A 17,442-nucleotide genomic window follows, 5' to 3' on the forward strand; every position below is an offset into this window, starting at 1 on the left:
TACGACCGTACTATTTCCACAAAGTCGAATGTCTATTAGGTTGGTAAGAAGACCGAGAACCGCGTTGCTGGTGTCGGCACAGCAAACTGGCCAATCGGACCGTAGATTCGATTTAGCGGCACCCGTCCAAGTTGCAGATTTCAAGACCTAAGAGTAGCAGCGTAAAGTTGGAGACTGAGCGCATTTGAAGGCTTTGATCCGGAGAAGCGAGATTATGGTCCTTTGAACTCGGCTTTCAACCAGGTTGTGAGAAGGCCGAGTCGTAGACATAACATTGCAAGTTTTGCCTCATTTCATCGCCCTGCTTCAATATTCGTCTTTATCTTCTTCTTGGCCCCTCAACTTTTCCTCGCATTTCAATCGTTGGAGTTCCATCTCGATGGATTTGATTTCGGCATGTTCTTGACGGTTGGGTGAGACTTTGCTCATCGCTCAACCCGGCCTTTATCCACTACTTCCGCAATCTTGCCATCAAGCGACTTCTGTGCCGGCTAGATATAAACACAGGTTTGGCGGTGCTTCAAGCATGCACAGCCTGCGATATCGCAGCATGTGCTCGGAAAACGATATCCGTTGGTCATTAGAGGCTGACGGTGGCGATGGGGCGGATCGCCTTTTCCAGACACGCCTGTCCACTTGACGTGCTGTGTTGGACAGCGACTGCCGGGCCAGACTGCACAGGCTTCGCACAGGCTTCGATGCCTTGTGCGACAGTTTCAACCTGATGGCTGAAGCATTGGGGCGTCTTGAACCGCAGATTCAAGTGGGCGGTATCAACTGGACAGCAGTCTTCACAAACTGGTGTTGGAGGCTTCAAATTTCCTTCTCCTAGTTACCGTGTGAGTTGTGTATGAGACATGGAACGGGTCGCTCTTACCGCGTAAGGATTATACGCATAGTCCGCTACAGGGTAGAGCGTCAGTATATGCTTGAGGATGCGTGAGGAAAATGACTCACCATTCAAGCTTCCCCAGGTGACCTGTCCAAAAATGTCCAAAGAATTCACAGTTGGATCGCCCAGCCACGGATCGAGCTGACTCTGCAGCATCTGCGTATCTGTAAAGGCCGGTAAAGTCGGTTCCGCATACATGTTTGGTTCCGGCCACTGCGGCGCGTCAAATGACACAGCAGGCGGCGAAAAGGTGAACTGCGGTGTGGTGACGGATGGGGTTTGAAAAGGCATGGAGAGAGTGGTGGGCGGGCCCGGTACACTCTGTGATGTCGCAGTGGTCGCAGGGGTCGATAAAGAAAATTGATGGTGTCGGCCGTCCATGTTCATCTGCGACGCATCACTTGCGTTGAAATCGGTGCTGTTGGAGAGTCCAAAATTGGTGTTTTGCAAAATGGCGCGTGTCGTCTCGTAATGGTTGTTCTCATTGCTGCCAAGATGCCCTGTCAGCGCTTGGTGAATCGATTCGGGAGGGGTAAGGTCCGTGTTGAAATACCCGTTGCCGTGGCTGGAAGTCGAGTATTTGGTTCTCTTGGAGTTTTGCATTTCTTCAGCATCTGGTCCGCGTTTGTTGTGTGGAGGTGTCGAACGCCTGCCAGGGGCGCCGGACTTCAAGTCTGCGACCAGATTGGAAAGTGCTTTGTAGTAGTTTTTGGCAGTGTTCCAGTGCCCGGCCATAAGTCTGAGTATTGCAAGAACTTTCTCAATATCTCTGCATCATTGTTAGAAAATGTAAGATCGTGAACTGCTGTAGCAAGGCTTACGCGAATCCCTTCTCAGGAGGATAGAATTTCAGTTGGCACGCGAATACCAAGATCAGACCTGCCATCCAGGCCGCTGACAGCAGCTCGGGAAGGAAAAAAGGTTGTCTTAGTGCTAGTTGCATTTCCAAGGCCTTGACGACGGTTCTACTTGCATTGATACAGATTTGCAAGCTGGCAGCGAATTCTGGCGACGTCGATGGAAGCGAAAGGCAGGGCCTATTGACCAGGAAGAGAAGTTGTTGGTAGAGGACGGTAAATAGAGGAACGAAGCTAACGGTGGCCTCTGCCGAGGGCTCGCCATTGGGAATGCGGACATATTCAGTCGACACCAACTTTGGAGGCAAGGAGTTCCACCAGGCATGAATGTCTGCGGTGATGTACAGGATCTTGCTGTGGTCGACGGATCGCACGTGGATGGATTTGTGAAAGAGCTCGACCGCACGACCGGTCAGTCTGCTGTATCCGACCAGGCCAGCGAGAACAATGTCTCGATGCTCTTCTTGGTGGCTGCGGCCCTGGGCCTCCATGACCTGCTGATCATACATGGATCTTTGCATATCATTGTTGATCGCGGGGGTCGAAGAATGTTGCGAGCCAGAGTGGCTGAGGGGAGTCGAGTCGGAAGTGGAGCGTCGAATGGCAAGACTGTGGTGTTCTTGGCCCGGGAAGCACACATCAATGTCGGAATCTTGAAAGCCAAGCGGGATCCCGAGGCCTTGGCTCACATATCTGTCGACAACATAGGCGCTCCAGAAAAGACGCTTGCGCAGATCGCGGTCCCGATCGGCCAATTGCGCATAACGGTTTGGACAGCGATGCAGGCCCGAATGGAAAATGGACTTGACCAACAGGCCACCGATTGCAGAGGCAGACCGAAAAGATCCTTTGGTGATAAAGTACAGTTGTGCAGCAAAGAGGGCTTGCAGGCTGTGAAGATCTTGTTTGGTGGAGAGCGAGCTCAGGGAGAAAATTAGGCTATTTGCTGACTCGATGCGCGCGTAGCGAGGCAAGAGCTCTTTCGAAATGCCGGCCTGCGCGATGTTGAAGACACACTGCGAGATGATGGCACGGCAGCACCTATGTCGATCCGGCTCATCCTCTTCGGGAAATGGTAGATTTTTGGATGGGTCATACAAGACTTTAATCTCTTGCAAAAAGGTCGGTCCGTGTAGGAAAGGAAAAAGGGGGTGCCACAGCTTGAAATACACAACGAGAAGCTGTTTCGTGGTGGCAGCATCGGGAGGCCGGCCAATTCCTGGAGGAGCGGCTACGTAGGAGGGTCCGCGGGGAATGGAGGGGGCAACTTGTGCGGCGGCAGGGGTCGGCCTAGCAGGGCTGGATGGTGTACTGTTGGCACCGTCACCGAGAAGGAAATCCTCCAAGGGACCGGCCTTTTCCTGGTCGGGATCCAAAGGGACATGGTGAGGATCCTGATATGGAAGCGTTTGGTCTTTGGATGCTTTGAAGGCATTCCGGACGGTGTTGACAAAGCAGATGCCAGTCGAGGAGCCCAGGAAGCTGCTTTCGTCTGCTGACAGAGATCGAAGGGTGCCGAGTTCGACGATGGGCATGGGTTCACCCATACCGGGCCAGCGCAAACGATCCACGTCCGAGGCAGGTGTTGCGAGAGGGAACCAGCATGTGGAGCGGTGGTGAAAATCAGGGGAGCGGCATGGTTTAGTTTCGCAAAGTGTCAGTCTGGACGAACGAGATGGCGGTTCGGGCTGGCCCGTTCAATCTGACAGGCTTCGGGGGCGGAAGATGCGCCGAGTCCCGCCCTTTTCGTGGTTTCTTTTTCTTCGAATCAGCCGCAGCTGAGCCAGGCAGAGAGCGAGATTGGTGAGGACAAAAGCGGATTTGAATTGACAAAAATCGATCCGGTGTTGACCTCTTCGCTTCAAAGTTGAGCCAGCATCCTGGTCGGCCGGCCGGCATGCAGGAGCAGGGGTCCACGGAAGTGTATTTTTTTCTCTTAACGATCCATCGCGCGGCCGGGCCCTGTGGGCGGTTGGTCAGAGGTTGAGGGCTGGCAGTGGGCGGTGTTCTAGCCTTTGTCGAGGGTTCCCGTCTTCACATGAAAGGGCTCTCATGACGTCGACGACAGGCGTTCCTGCGTCAAGTTCGTGGCCGATAAGCCCTGGGCTATCACGAGCCGAGGCTCACGCAGTCGCCGATAATACATGTCCCTCGGATAATTGATTCCACTCTACTCTCTTCTATACTCCCATTTCGAATCTTCTCTTCTCTATCATCGTTCTCTTCTACTACTCTTGCTTGTAGACTTTTGCTTTCCAGCGATTTCTCTTCTACCACCGCTACATCTCCCGATTTTGAAACTAGACCGAAAACCCAAGACACCACCATGGCCAAGAGCAACCCTGGCGACTACGACGCCGTCCGCGAGGATATCAAGGCTCTCCTTCATCAGCCCGAGTACGATGATGGCTCTGCTGGTCCCGTACTCGTCCGTCTGGCCTGGTGCGTCCCCTCTCCTCCACACTCAGCCCCTAGGGAGTGATCAGCACTTCGACCTCCAATCGCCACCTCGCAATTACCAAACACCACTAACCACCACCTCAGGCATTCCGCAGGTACCTACGACGCCGAGACCGACACCGGCGGTAGCAATGGCGCCGGCATGCGCTACGAAGCCGAAGGAGGCGATCCCGCAAACGCAGGCCTCCAACATGCGCGCGTCTTCCTCGAGCCCGTCAAAGCCGCACACCCTTGGATAACATACGCCGACTTGTGGACGCTGGCCGGCGTGGTCGCCGTCGAGCAGATGGGCGGCCCTACCGTACCCTGGCAGCCTGGCCGCACCGATTACGTCGACGACAGCAAGCTGCCACCGCAGGGGCGCCTGCCCGACGGTGCGCTGGGCGCGGACCACGTTCGCGCCATATTCTACCGCATGGGGTTTAACGACCAGGAGATTGTGGCCTTGTCTGGAGCTCATAATTTGGGCCGGTGTCATGCGGATCGCAGTGGGTTTGATGGTGCGTGGGTCAACAACCCGACGCGTTTCAGCAACCAGTACTTCAAGTTGATGACGGGCGTTGAGTGGAAGGAAAAAACACTGCCCAGCGGCATTAAGCAGTTCTCATATGTTGATGAGGACTCGGAGGAGGAGCTCATGATGCTGCCGACGGACATGGCACTCCTGTTCGACGACAAGTTCAGGCCGTGGGTAGAAAAGTACGCCAAGGACAAGGACGCCTTCTTTGCCGATTTCTCCAAGGTCTTCCACAAGCTGTTGGAGCTGGGAATTGAACGAGACGCCAGCGGGCGCATTGTCAACACGGACAACGTGAAAGGCGGCTACCACTCGGCGCCGAAGAAGAAGAACGCTCCCGGTGCACCGGACAAGAGCAATGAGGAGGCAGACAAGTTGAGAAAAGAGAACGAGAAGTTTAGAGCGAGGTTGTAGACGTTGGTCAAAGTTTCCTTGCGAACAATTTTGCCTTTCAAGACGATGATGCTAGAAGGATGATACCACCTAGAGGAAGAAGCGTGCGGCTGCTTTGGCAAGATGAAGGCAAACGAGTATGACTTTCCACTCTTTTGGACAGTAAAGGCGTCAAGAGGCTGTATGTCTTTTGTTGTCTCAAATCAATTATTTCCCTTTCCTACTGACGCCTCTCTTCTGCTGGTGCATTACTTTCGCCATGTGCTTACCTCCGGGTTGAACAGGAAAGAGAGCGTGCTCCAGCTGTGCCTGTGCCCATTTTAGGAAACTGCACACCATCAGGGCTCTTGCCTGATTTCAAACTGGACGAAAGCTGTCTTCCTCGCTCGCCTGCTTCGACGGCCTCTAATCCCGATACCCAGACGCATCTTCGATTTGCATAGTGCTATACCATTCGTTCATACGTGCCTCTTATAGCCAACTTTCCTTGGAATCACGAGCTTATCGCCCTCCGTTACTGAACACCAGCCATCATTTTCTTCGACGTGTCTTGATACGGTAAATCGGGCCTTCGAACCTTTGATTTTCCAACCAGAAGCCAAACTCTGAGCGATGGCGCGCCCTCTGTCGCCCCCCTGGACGCTGAATTTGGAGATAATGAAGGTGGATGGTCCGCCACTGAGCCTAGAAGAGTGCCAGCGAACACAAGTAAGTCAAACCGACCAACCTGCGTCGAAAGATCACTGGAAGCAACTTTCACGGATCTAGGAGGGTTGGCTGATCCGACTTAGACATGCCTCGACTTCATGGAGGGCCTTCAGTGGCATTCCAGAGAGCCCATGTCCCCTTTCGACGAGAATATCAGAGACGCGCAGCATATCCTTGAACGTTTTCCATCGAAAATCAGAGGGGCTACATTGCTGCGTCTCCAGACAGTGGGATGGACTCCGGCTCTACTCGCCCAGACAGTATTGTTACTTAACAACTTCAAACCCAGCAACATGTATCATTGGTACAAGTGCCGCAGGCATTTGTCTTCGAGATTGGAAGGCGCCGCGGCCTATGCCCAGCGAGCGGTAGACGCCTACGAAGATGAATGCAGGTTCCGGAGGCTCCCTCGTCGCTGCACCAACTGCGAAATCAAACACCAGAGATGCTCCCTGCGCGATAATCCCAAGTCCAAAGGGCCATGCCTCACATGCAAACGTGATGGCGTTAAAGACGAACGTTGCACGCAGAAGTACAATTTGTATGCACCTACCGACCAAAAGCCAATTCTCGAATATCCGCCGTTGGGCTTTTTGCATCGTGAGCCGGGGCCAAGGCGACGAAAAAGGTCCGACGAGGCTGCGAGAAACTCTCTTCCTCTTAACGAGGACGTCTCCAGAGACAATCGCTCGGGCGATATCGAGATGCGCGACTCCAGGCCGACCGCGGGTGGTGAAGAGTATTCGGCAGCCCCTCCGGAGGAAATGGACGATTTCGCCAAAAAGAGACGCATATCAGAAAGGGGTGAATTCATCTTCACCAGCCCAAAGTTGAATACGCGAACGCAACCCAGGATTCCGGAGGAAGTCGAAGGTCATCTCTCCAAATTGAGACACCAAGGCACGCAGACCGAGACTGCGCACGCCGGCCCTGAGCAGGTCCATACCAGGCACACCATGACTGAGCAAGTCGATACTGGACACGCTCATACTGAGCACACTGGATATTACCCGGACGACAATCTCGCCGACACTGCTTCAGCCGAGCAACACTTTGTCGACTCCCATTTCCGCAACTTTTCCTTTGCCAACCTGTTGAATACACCAACCCCTGGCGAGGGCGCTGGCTCCCAGCAGCCAAACTTCGGTCCCTCGAATGCTGTGAACCCCAACGGTGGTACCGCCAGCGGTGAATCTTCTATTTTGAACGAAACTCCTCCCGAGGTCCCCAGACCCGCTCCTCGCTTCACTGTTATCAATCCCGATCCACCCTCGCGCGATTCTGGAGGCGCCGCCGCAGGTTCATTCACTGCTCAACAGCCAAATAACGGTTCTTCCAATACTGGTGCCCCTGAAGATGGCCCCCCTGTCGATTCCCCTGCTGACAATGGCGCCGTTGACCAGGAGGCTACGAATAGTCATGACGCTGCCAACGATGGGCAAGCCGATGGCCAAAACACCCAGGCTGAGGACAACAACGACTCTTTGACGTGGGAAGAGTTCGTGAATATGCCGCCAGATGAATTCGACTACATATTTGGCACCTTGAAGGATGAATTCCAGGCGCAGGATAATGGCCCCGTTGAGAATGGCCCTGTCGATAATGGCCCTATCGACAATGGCCCCGTCGACAATGGCCCCGTCGACAATGACCCCGTCGAGAACAAACCCGCCAGCGACGATGATGCCTCCACCGACGGGCAAACCTATAACCCAAGCATTCCTGATGGTGATTCTCGCGACTGGTTCTCGTAGAACGACTTCTTCCTCATGAATCGGGGGGCATTTGAAAATATCAACGAGGACGAATGGGAAACCCTCATGAACGAATTCCAGACGGAGTTTTTTAGAGGCGGGTTAGTCGAGTAGTGGCAGCGTGACGTGGTCGGTTTCTCTTGCATTCTGACTTTTCTTCAGCTCGCTCACTTTATGGGGAAAGTGGCTTTGGGATTGGGCGCTGTCGTTCTTTGGTTTGGTTTGGTTTGTTTCTTGAATGACTTATTGGAGAGGAAGGGGTTTGGTGTGGAGGAGTACGCTTTTCGGATGCGGTTTTGGCGTCCTTGAAGTTATTTTATCAGACTGACTCTGTTGGCATCGAGTGGTCACGATGGTGCAGGCGGTCAGGGCATTATTGCGCTTTCTTGAACGACAATTGGAGCGCAGCAATTCCATTCTTCACAGAATGACCAAGTAGTGAGCAGTATGATGCCTGAACCCTTTGGACCGGCTGTCGTGCTAAGTAGCCGGTACGTCATACATCACGGCCCTCTTTCAGGGAACATTGCACAAGACTCGTGGAGCCGCGTCCAGCGGCGAGCAGCGCCTTTCTCAAGAAACTCGGCCATAGCCAAGAGAGCGGCTGCGGCGTATTCGCATCCCCAGTATCCATCCGAACTCGTGCACTTCCTCGCGAGCTCACTCCTCCCTCCACGCAAAGGCAGCCGCGTATCCGACTGGGCAGCGCATCGACACAACGACGACGCATCTAGACCGCGGCGGAGCTAACGGAGAAAAATGCAACGCAAGGCGGAGCTGAAAAAAATAGGACACTGCCTCCAGAGCAAGCCCGGCTGAGCGGCAGCGCCAACATGAATCAGCGGCTGGCTGGCTGGCTGCTGAACCCTTTTTGGCGCGCGCGGGATCGGTCTGGGACGCACCCTGCACGCGGTTCCGCGGAAAACAGAGATCGACGCGGGAGACGAACGACGAGAAAAACAATGTCGAGCAGGGTGTGTATGTGTATGTGGGTGTCTTGAGTCAGAGGCTGTCTTTGATAATGGTTGATAATGCTCAGCGGCCACCATTGGAGGAAAGTGTTTGCCGCGAACTGGTTCAAAAAGGGTAGGCCACGACAGTATAGGCGGCTGATGTTGGCCAAGTTTCGCCGCTTTGGGGCAAATGCTAAGACGTCTGGTCAAGTGCGGGTGCTTGGCGACGACGGCTTGCGTGGGACGGGACTCGGAAAGGAAAGGCTGCAGAGAGGCAAGTCGGGAATTCCGGTCTGTCGAGATTGAGTTTGTTGGACTTGCGCGCAGTGTTTGTTTGAAGGACAAAGCAAGTAGGCTTTGCAAAACGAAGGCGAATTATCAAGAGTACTCCAAGAATCTAGAGACGAACGAGGGCATGTTGGAAAGTGTACTTTCCAGACAGTCTGGAGTAGGAGCATGTATCTTTAGGCAATTACACTTCGTGGATTATGGGCAATTGAAAATGCAGTGAAGCCTTTGTCAAACAGATGCCCGAGACTTACTGAGATTTGAAAGCAGACCGCTTGCAGAAGACCAAGAAAGAATTCCAAATCTCCAAAGGTGAAGCCCAGGAAGACATCTGCAATAGTCATGATGCTGGCGAATGTGCTTCGATGACGCACGGAACAGCCACATCCGATGCGTTGCCTGTGGAAGAGAGCTCATTGGTCGACTGCAGTGTTAATGCTCTGCCAATGCCTATAATGCAGAGTAAGCTGAACCAAGCGCATAAATCTTTCAGGATTCTGCTTTCAGCACTCTGCTGAACAGAGCTTTTGTAAGCAAGATGCTGGTCCATCCCTGCCCACTGTTCCTTGCGCATATTGGACTGCATGAACTAGATGGAATCAGCGGTCATGCCCGCAACCTTCGTGTTCGTTTCGACTTCGCAACAATGCCCCACGTCGGCGAGTTCCATGACGATCGAACGGCGGTTTTCTTCGTATTGGTGTGGGGGCTCAAGAACGGTTCCTGTCGCCCGCATCTTGAGCTTGTCCATCAGTGGATGAGAGGCCCAAGGAGCGCAGAGCGAAGAACGGCCCCACTGAGAGATGCAGATTTTGGGTTGACCCGTTTCCTCCGGCTTGGGCAGCCAATGGAATACTGGCTGCAAGTCCCTGTGGCTCGGTGCGGGCAATGGATGTCTGACTTTGGATACCCGGTAAGGATGCGGACGCCTCGATATGCACCTGTCGACTCGTGCAGCCGGGCAGCGAAAGGCCGATGGTATGCGCGCATCATTTCGGACTTGACCCTGGTCACTCCCCCGCCATGTCTCGAGGTAGTGCTGATGGCGTGTCCGCGTGCTGGATGTGGGTGTAGTGGTGGGGGTTTTCAGTCGGACCAAGTGGCATGGTCCCAAGACCAACCCAGCAACGTTGCGGTCATCTGTGCCAATGGAGGTGATTCGGCGTGCCGTCATGCCCCAGGACCGTCAGCTCGGCCAAGCCCAAATGCAACAGAAGCTTCGATGAGGCTTTCTGGAACTGATCTGCTGCATCCAAGGACGCAAGCCGTATGCCACGCTGAGCGGCTCCCCGGCACCCTGACAGGTACTGCCGCCACTGCCGTCTTGATATCGCAACTCTTCCGCTCGCTTGGATATCAGCTATTCATGGGCGCTTCCAGAAGTCCAAGCTTACGCCCGTCCTGCCAGGTCCGGATGTTGTCCTTTCCTTTCATCCGTTTGCTTGCGGTGGGGCCGAGACGTTGATGAGCTGCTGGGAGCGGAGGCTTGGAAGAGGTTGGACACGAAGTGCCGGCCGGCTGTAACCGCAGCGCCGGTAGATCCAATCCATGGAGGCGAGGGTGCAGAGCACGCAGAGGTTCGTGATGCCGCAATAGTTGACGGAACTCAGAGCACGTCAAGACGTCGGTCGATGGGATGACGGGCGGGCAGAGCGAGAGTATGAGGCACCATTAGCTAAATTGTCCTAAGGTGGAATCGATTTACCCGTTTATCCGTTTTTGGGGTCGCTGGTGTTGAGAGTCTGGTCGGGTCTCACGCTCTGCAGGTGGTGGACTATTTTGCGCCCAAGGCCGAAGCGAACAGGCGTTTACCAACCAACCCCTCTCCACACGGCGGAAATTTCCAACAACAAACCTCGTTGTATCAGATTGTGAGCGAACCAAACACCGCACAAGGCAAGAGACACATTCGAGATAAGAGCAAAAAGATAGGCCAACGGCGAGACGCGAAAGCTGGTCCCTCGGCCCGCTCCGAGCGTTCCTGACAGACAGACAGTGAGGGCTCTACCTGGTTCGCCCAACACGTCACATTGCGTTCAGCCACAAGCTCCGCTCCCGAACAACAACAAGAAGCTTGTTCCAACTGCCGCCATCAATACGAAGTGGGGTCTTTGCAGGGTCATTGACATCTTCAGGGATGGAGCCTCGGTGCTTTCAATCGAGTCGCAGCCTGCCCGCAGGGCAAAACATTGTCTGGAACGCCGTCCCGAATGCCCTTCGCTAGACGAATCACATCGCATATTTGCCATATGCGGCGGCTCCATTGTTTAGGCGCAGGAAAAGGTCGCTGCCGAGGCAGCACGCGCTGCGAGGCAAGAATGTGAACATTCAGCAAGTCCGAACAGCACACATCGCACCCTCGGACTTTTGATATCGCTCGACGTGGGTCTAACAGTTGGATAGGAAGCTGCGGACGGCTATCGCCTGCGGAAACGGATCTTGAGGACGAATTCAGGACATGACCAAATAACCCGACGCTTCTCGAATTTTCCAAGGAACATCGACGCCGCGCAAAAACACTGAGACTGCTGAGGATATCTCCGATTTCTAGGCCAAGAAACAATCGACATGGAGCTCGTCCTGCTTCAACCGACAATCGCGTGCCAAAACCGTTTTGCCCATCCCAAGGCGCCCTTGGCCTTGGGCTTGGGATTGCGCTCTGCCTCCTCACGCTCGCGCCTTTCAATCTCATCGAAGTGGAAGGCCTCGGTGAAGTCCATGTCCTCCGGCCTGACAATCTTCGTCTTGTACCACCATTTGTAAGCAAAGTAGTCGATGACGAAGAGGGGGGCGGCAATGTAGGTCGCAAAGAAGTTCTCGGCGGATGGCTTTGCGTCGAAGGGCCAGATTGCCAAGTAGAATTCGGCTGCCATGATCAAAAAGATGACCAGAATGCCGATGTACTGCGACCAGGGAGCAAACACGTCGTAGAATGGGAGCGACTTTGCAGGAATGCCCTGGGCTTTGAGACCCTTGCGGAACCGAATGTGCATCCAGTAAATGGTTCCCCACTGGAGAAAGCCGCTGATTCCTACCTATTTTTTGAATCAGCATGCTTTCCTTATTGTCTGAAGAAGGAGGAGAGCTAAGAGGTTTGCCTTACCAGAGAAGAGAACCAGTTGTACACTTCTGCGGCCGTGTTGTTACAGTTCAAGTAGCACAAGCCACCCCCGAGGACCATGCTAACTACCATGGCCACATAAGGCCGGCCCTGGCTGTCTTTCTTGCCAAAGACTGGATGGATCCAGTTCAAGTCCGACAGAGCGCAGAGGGTGCGGGACGCAATGTACGCGGAGGTAATACCGCACGAGATGACGGTAATAAGAATGAATGCATTCAGAGCGTGCGCAAGTCCATACAGGTTGGAATGTCTCACGGCGAGGACGAAGGGCGAGGCCATGGTGCCGGACTCGTTGATCAAGTTTGGCTCGTTGTACGGGATGCACATGCCAACCAGCCCTACTGAATGTTAGTGGAGTGGTCCTGGAACAGCTCAAAGCCAACTCACAGATATTGACGACGAAAAAGGTAAACATCCTCCAGAAGAGCGGTCTCACAGATCTCTTGACCGTTTCGCGAGGGTCTTTTGCTTCGCCAGCCATGACGGCAATGTGCTCACCTACAACACAGGTCAGTAATGCTTTCAGGCGGCGGAAATTACATGGTCTTACCTCCTCCGAACGAGAATCCGGCTTGCACAAAAGCTGCCGCAATTCCTTTGATGCCGCCTACAAAGGCTCCTGGGTCCCTCCAGTATCGGAATTCAATCGGTCCTCCCGTAGCCTTGATGCCGCCGCTTGTCATCACTACCATGAAGAAGATGATGGCAACAAGGGCAAGGCACTTGAGGAAGGAGAACCAGAATTCGACCTCGCCATACAGCTTCACCGGCCAGTAGTTTATAAACGCGATGATGATCAGGAAGATGGTGATCCACACTGCTATCCCGACCTTGTACGAAGTTTCCCAGTAGTGCAGTACGGATATGCAGGCAGTGATCTGGAAAATGGTCAGTGACAGTCCTCAATGGCACAAAATGGTGTCGCTTTACCTCGGCAGGTATAATCATTACCCACTGCAAAAAATGTCAGTTCACCATCCGCTCAGCCACCGGGCAGGAACTCACGTTGAACCAGAAATTGATACCAATGGCGAAGCCCAGAGCCGGGTCGACGTAATCACCGGCTTGGCGGGTAAAGCCGCCGTGGACAGGCTTGTACGCCGTCATCTCACCAATAGACATGTACATGAGGTACACGATCCATCTTGTCCGCTGTTAGTCATCCAACATGGATTTTCCAGGGGACCAGACTCACGCCATAATCGTATAGGAGACGGCGATTCCGCCGGGCCCAGCTTTTCTCAGTCAGCATTTTCCCGGTGCTTCAAGGTGGATCCAACGCTCACCTTTGGCCAAGGCGCTACCAGTGCCAACCCATAAGCCCGTGCCAATTCCAGCGCCTGATATTGTTAGCCACAGAGCCGTATAAAAGGCTGGCTGGGGACCTTACCAAAAGCCATCATCATAATTTGTCTTCTCTTCAGTGACCGTGCATAGCCGACCTCTTGGAACGGCTGTACGGAGCCAACGCCAGAATCTGAGGTGACTTGTGAGGCCTCGACTGCCACATCCTTGATCTCAAGGTCTGCAGACACGTTTTGGTGAGTTGGAAGTGGAGCTTTGAGCTCCGTGACACCGGGTTGTGCCATTTCTGACGAAGATGGCAGCGTCTCAGGGAACAAAAATCGAAGAAAGCGATGTTGTGAGGACCCAAGTTGGCGAGTCCGTCAACGGTGAGGGATATGGACATTCATCTACGATTTTTACTATCTGCTAATCTTTAAGTTTTTGCCTGATTAAGCTTCCAAGGTTGATGCAGCTAGCCTTCTGACCTCGACAACAACAACCATCCAGAAGCCATTGGCCTTATCGGATGCTTTGGATCTCGCAAACAATCGGTTGCTTTGCTCTCTGGACTCCCACCTTTTCTTCGAAAATCATCAATCTCCTTGCGGACGCGAGGTGTCGGTAAACCTTATCTGCAACCGAATCCCTGTCTTGTCAGTCGGACGACGACGTGCCGAGCGACGCAGCCGCCGGACATGAGCGACACGTATCCAGAGGACGGAAAGGGCTCCAGAATTGGACAGAGGTGAGGGGAAGCTTGCATCTCGAAGGGTGACAGGCATGCGAGCTGCACGCTTGAAGCGATGTCGGAGATGTCACTAGCTATGACTGTTCTTTCGACTTTTTTTGTATCACTACAACTTCAACTTTCTCCAATTCCAGCAACACAACCACATTGGAACCTCTGAACCGACCAAAACACATTCTGCAATCCCAATGGCTGGTACAACCAAGAAGCACGTCGTTTTCGACGTTGTCGGCACCTGCGTCTCGTACCAGGTCTGGTTTGACGCCATTGCTTCGCACCTGGGCCCCCGCTTCGCCGAGTACGGCATCAAACCTCAACTCTTCGCATTTGCATGGATGGAAGCTGCGGAGCGCGAGTACACCTACCTCTCGCTGAGCGGTCGCTACAAGGTGTTTTCCGACGTCCAGGGCGCACTGTTCTACCGCATGCTCTACCAAGCCGGCATTCCCGAGCCGCGCAAGTTTGCAACAGACGCAGACCTTAAGGTGGTCATGGACGCGTACGACCGATTGGAGATGCGCCCCGGCATTCACGAGACATTCAAAAAGCTGAGGGACGCCGGATTCGAGGTTTGGGCCTTGACTGCGGGAGACAAGCGGAGAGTGGGGGGCTACTTCAAAGCGGCGGGGTTGGAGTTGCCAGAGGCCAATCTTCTCAGCTGCGATCAAAGCGGAATTGGCAAGCCGGACCCTAAGGCATATGAGCCAGCGTTGAAGATGCTGGGCGAGGGAGAGAAATGGTTCGCGGCGGCACACATGTGGGATGTCTCTGCTGCCAGGACAGTTGGGTAAGAAGGCCTTGGGAAAACGCGTTTGCACCCTTTGCTAACAGTTCGCGTGATCAGGTTCAAGGGCGCATACACCAGCGTTTGGGAGAAGGAGCCTTGTACCGAAATCTTTGGAGAAATGGACGTGATGGCAGAGACGCCGGTAGAGATGGCGGAGAAAATAATCGCGGCAACGTCATAGGCAAACCGAGTCGTTGATGCGTTGGCTCGATAGGTGTTGCAGACCTTCGCCTAGATTACCTGATTGAGCCTAGAGGGACGCAGCGCAAACAAGCCCCCTTCTGCTCTCTTCAACAACGAATCGACCTTCAGTTTCCTGCATGACAATTATTCTGCCGTGCCACCAGAGCTTCGTGGAGCTCCAACAAAATGGCCATAGCTCCTTGCCCAATCTGTCAATGGACCCTATCGACTGGCCCTGGTCGCGATTCTCCGAGCCCACGCGCCGTTTTCCGGCTTGATACGATGCGGCCCGCAGTGATAGCCCCGCGTCGCCACGGCCTTGAGGACTGGAAATGAACGTCTGCCAACTCGCCGACGCAGTCTCACACAGCATGGGTCTAAAAATGCAGCAAAACGGAAGCAGTTTTGCGTATCTCGCAGACGCCGATGTCGGGTCTGAGTCGAACCATCTCATGTACGGATCATCAACTTGCTGATTGCATCCAAACATTTTGTATGGTCTTATTTTAGACCTACATCGTCACTCTTTTTATATTTCACGGCCAAATACTCTGTTTCTGTCTACGACGTCAACATCATAGCATCATGAGCCAAATACTACAAGCCCGCGACCGCCTCGAGCAGGTTTCCAACAATCTTGCGCCGTCCGAGTCTTCAGCGTCCCCAGACCATGCGCCGTACCCGTACCCCGTTCCCAACCCCACGGCGCCCTTTTGGCGCACCGAGCTCCATGAGCTCGACAGCCATCGCAGCACAGCCGAGCTGCCCGCTGAGACCGATGTCTTGATCATCGGGGCCGGCTTCTCAGGAGCCGCCATGGCATATCACCTCCTGGACGAGAACCCCTCTCCGCCGTCGATATGCATCTTGGAAGCTCGCGAGGCGTGTTCAGGAGCTACAGGCCGAAACGGCAAGTCAACATGACGAGCTGCTCCCTCCTCTATCAACGCAGATAGGCAGATAGGCAAGACAGCTAACCAGCTCCGCAGGCGGCCATCTCAAGCCCGACGTCTATTTCCAAGTGCCAAAGTACACGGCGCTGTTTGGGGCCGAAGCGGCAAACGAGGTGGCGGCGTTCGAGTCGTCGCAGGTCTACGCCGTCAAGGAGCTGGTCGAGAAGGAGCAGATTGACTGCGAGTTCACGCTGACGCGCGCCGTCGACGTGTGTCTCGACGCCGACCATGCCGCCAAGTGCAAGGCCGAGTTCATGGAGCTGCGCCGCCGCAACGTGCCCAGCGTGCGCGACGTCTTCTTCGCCGAAGGCAAGACGGCCGAAGACATCAGCGGCGTCAAGGGCGCCAAGGCCGCGTTCACATTCACCGCCGGCCACGTCTGGTTCGTAGCTCTTGACCCCTGGCTTACCCCTGACGCGCCCCCCTTGTGCTGACCTCGCCTCCCGCCAGGCCGTACAAGCTCGTGCTGCACCTCCTCCAGCTCGCCGTCTCGCGCGGCGTCAACCTACAAACGCACACGCCCGTCCTCTCCGTCTCGCCCGCGCAAGACGACGACGGGTACTGGGTAGCCAGCACACCACGGGGCAGCATCCGCGCGCGCAAAATCGTCTACGCCACCAACGCGTACACAGCCTCGCTGGCGCCACAATACCGGGAGAAGATCGTGCCCGTCAAGGGCATCTGCAGCCGCATCGCCGTCCCGCCAAACACCAACCGCCCGCCGCCCCTGCTGCCCAACACGTACAGCCTGCGGTACGCGCCGGGCATCTACGACTACCAGATCACGCGTAATGATGGCAGCATCGTGATTGGCGGCGCCAAGCCGTACTTCTGGGACGAGCCGCGCAACTGGTACGGCGTCACGGACGACGCGACGTTGATTGCGCCGGCGGTAAAGCATTTCGATGGGTACATGCAGCGCAGCTTTCGCGGGTGGGAGGACAGCGGGGCCAAGCTGGATCGCGTGTGGACGGGCATCATGGGGGTATGCTCTCCTCTCCCCTTTTCCCTTAGTTCACTACACCCCTCCACAACGACACTGACGACGACGCCAACAGTACACGTCCGACCTCATGCCGCACATCGGCGGCGTGCCCAACAAGCCCAACCAGTTCATCATGGGCGGCTTCAACGGGCACGGCATGCCGCTCATCTGCCTGACGGCCAAGGGCCTGGCCAAGATGGTCCGCGACGGCGCCGCGTTCGAGGATACCGGCATCCCGCGCGTCTTCAAGACGACACAGGCCCGCCTTGATAGCGATGTCAATTTTATTTTGGAAAGTAAGCCGCAGTAGGGGATGTGGTTGTGGTGACTGTGGAGGTGGGAGCGGGATTGGGGACTGGGGAGAGGTGAGGGAGGTGAGGACGGGAGGGAGAAGGAGGGAGAGGAAGCGTAGGGTGCAGTGAGATGGACGGACGGTTGGAGGTGCGGAGGGAGAGAGAGACAGCGTAAGACACGCAGGCAGATCTTGCGTCTGGTTCCTCCTCCTCCGCCACCTCCTCCTCCTCCTCCGCTACCACCTCCTCTATCGCCGAGCTAG

The 17,442-nt window shown here is 54.8% G+C and overlaps 8 protein-coding genes across 8 annotated transcripts; 5 read left to right on the forward strand and 3 right to left on the reverse strand.

The window, feature by feature from the left end:
* Positions 1-1,573: 1,573 nt before the first annotated feature.
* Positions 1,574-3,284, reverse strand: J3D65DRAFT_557031 (fungal-specific transcription factor domain-containing protein; the record flags this gene model as incomplete). Its single annotated transcript, XM_066797294.1, has 2 exons — positions 1,574-1,661; positions 1,714-3,284. Coding segments are annotated over 2 exons (1,659 nt in total), but the record flags the coding sequence as incomplete, so codon positions are not given.
* A 294-nt stretch (positions 3,285-3,578) lies between these two features.
* Positions 3,579-5,509, forward strand: J3D65DRAFT_454184 (cytochrome c peroxidase-like protein). The gene is made up of 3 exons (XM_066796377.1): positions 3,579-4,191; positions 4,294-5,256; positions 5,404-5,509. Exons 1-2 carry the CDS (start codon positions 4,076-4,078, stop codon positions 5,138-5,140), a joined length of 963 nt encoding a protein of 320 aa, XP_066652794.1. The 5' UTR covers positions 3,579-4,075; the 3' UTR covers positions 5,141-5,256; positions 5,404-5,509.
* Positions 5,510-6,253: 744 nt separating this feature from the next.
* Positions 6,254-7,986, forward strand: J3D65DRAFT_631221 (uncharacterized protein). Its single transcript, XM_066800897.1, has one exon. The coding sequence runs from the start codon at positions 6,532-6,534 to the stop codon at positions 7,579-7,581; it is 1,050 nt and encodes a 349-aa protein (XP_066652795.1). The 5' UTR covers positions 6,254-6,531; the 3' UTR covers positions 7,582-7,986.
* A 176-nt stretch (positions 7,987-8,162) lies between these two features.
* Positions 8,163-9,256, reverse strand: J3D65DRAFT_454306 (uncharacterized protein). The gene is made up of 2 exons (XM_066796379.1): positions 9,077-9,256; positions 8,163-8,889 (listed from the first exon to the last, which is right to left on the reverse strand). The coding sequence occupies exons 1-2, from the start codon at positions 9,151-9,153 to the stop codon at positions 8,328-8,330; spliced, it is 639 nt and encodes a 212-aa protein (XP_066652796.1). The 5' UTR covers positions 9,154-9,256; the 3' UTR covers positions 8,163-8,327.
* Positions 9,204-10,683, forward strand: J3D65DRAFT_454326 (uncharacterized protein). Its single transcript, XM_066796380.1, has 2 exons — positions 9,204-10,399; positions 10,513-10,683. The coding sequence occupies exon 1, from the start codon at positions 9,361-9,363 to the stop codon at positions 10,285-10,287; it is 927 nt and encodes a 308-aa protein (XP_066652797.1). The 5' UTR covers positions 9,204-9,360; the 3' UTR covers positions 10,288-10,399; positions 10,513-10,683.
* A 724-nt stretch (positions 10,684-11,407) lies between these two features.
* J3D65DRAFT_678785 (amino acid permease/ SLC12A domain-containing protein) lies at positions 11,408-13,532 on the reverse strand (the record flags this gene model as incomplete). Its single annotated transcript, XM_066803668.1, has 9 exons — positions 11,408-11,857; positions 11,926-12,281; positions 12,331-12,441; positions 12,494-12,821; positions 12,874-12,897; positions 12,949-13,087; positions 13,139-13,178; positions 13,230-13,283; positions 13,334-13,532. The coding sequence occupies 9 exons, from the start codon at positions 13,530-13,532 to the stop codon at positions 11,408-11,410; spliced, it is 1,701 nt and encodes a 566-aa protein (XP_066652798.1).
* A 154-nt stretch (positions 13,533-13,686) lies between these two features.
* J3D65DRAFT_454394 (HAD-like domain-containing protein) lies at positions 13,687-14,981 on the forward strand. The gene is made up of 2 exons (XM_066796381.1): positions 13,687-14,765; positions 14,823-14,981. The coding sequence occupies exons 1-2, from the start codon at positions 14,167-14,169 to the stop codon at positions 14,944-14,946; spliced, it is 723 nt and encodes a 240-aa protein (XP_066652799.1). The 5' UTR covers positions 13,687-14,166; the 3' UTR covers positions 14,947-14,981.
* Positions 14,982-15,077: 96 nt separating this feature from the next.
* On the forward strand, positions 15,078-17,329 carry J3D65DRAFT_454221 (FAD dependent oxidoreductase-domain-containing protein). Its single transcript, XM_066796378.1, has 4 exons — positions 15,078-15,858; positions 15,938-16,283; positions 16,352-16,886; positions 16,960-17,329. Exons 1-4 carry the CDS (start codon positions 15,534-15,536, stop codon positions 17,194-17,196), a joined length of 1,443 nt encoding a protein of 480 aa, XP_066652800.1. The 5' UTR covers positions 15,078-15,533; the 3' UTR covers positions 17,197-17,329.
* Positions 17,330-17,442: the final 113 nt, after the last annotated feature.

Source organism: Phyllosticta citribraziliensis (assembly GCF_038025025.1).
Source record: "Phyllosticta citribraziliensis strain CPC 17464 chromosome Unknown J3D65scaffold_9, whole genome shotgun sequence".
NCBI classification, from domain to species: Eukaryota; Fungi; Ascomycota; class Dothideomycetes; order Botryosphaeriales; family Phyllostictaceae; genus Phyllosticta; species Phyllosticta citribraziliensis.

Bases quoted from the DNA above. Each gene is read 5' to 3' on its own strand.
- J3D65DRAFT_454184 (XM_066796377.1), top strand. From the start codon at position 4,076: ATGGCCAAGAGCAACCCTGGCGACTACGACGCCGTCCGCGAGGATATC. The intron at 4,192-4,293 runs GTGCGTCCCCTC...CCACCACCTCAG, and splicing joins GTACTCGTCCGTCTGGCCTG to GCATTCCGCAGGTACCTACG.
- J3D65DRAFT_631221 (XM_066800897.1), top strand. From the start codon at position 6,532: ATGCGCGACTCCAGGCCGACCGCGGGTGGTGAAGAGTATTCGGCAGCC.
- J3D65DRAFT_454306 (XM_066796379.1), bottom strand. From the start codon at position 9,153: ATGTCTTCCTGGGCTTCACCTTTGGAGATTTGGAATTCTTTCTTGGTC. The intron at 8,890-9,076 runs GTAAGTCTCGGG...CGTTTTGCAAAG, and splicing joins CGGTCTGCTTTCAAATCTCA to CCTACTTGCTTTGTCCTTCA.
- J3D65DRAFT_454326 (XM_066796380.1), top strand. From the start codon at position 9,361: ATGCTGGTCCATCCCTGCCCACTGTTCCTTGCGCATATTGGACTGCAT.
- J3D65DRAFT_454394 (XM_066796381.1), top strand. From the start codon at position 14,167: ATGGCTGGTACAACCAAGAAGCACGTCGTTTTCGACGTTGTCGGCACC. The intron at 14,766-14,822 runs GTAAGAAGGCCT...TCGCGTGATCAG, and splicing joins TCTGCTGCCAGGACAGTTGG to GTTCAAGGGCGCATACACCA.
- J3D65DRAFT_454221 (XM_066796378.1), top strand. From the start codon at position 15,534: ATGAGCCAAATACTACAAGCCCGCGACCGCCTCGAGCAGGTTTCCAAC. The intron at 16,284-16,351 runs GTTCGTAGCTCT...GCCTCCCGCCAG, and splicing joins TTCACCGCCGGCCACGTCTG to GCCGTACAAGCTCGTGCTGC. The intron at 16,887-16,959 runs GTATGCTCTCCT...CGACGCCAACAG, and splicing joins TGTGGACGGGCATCATGGGG to TACACGTCCGACCTCATGCC.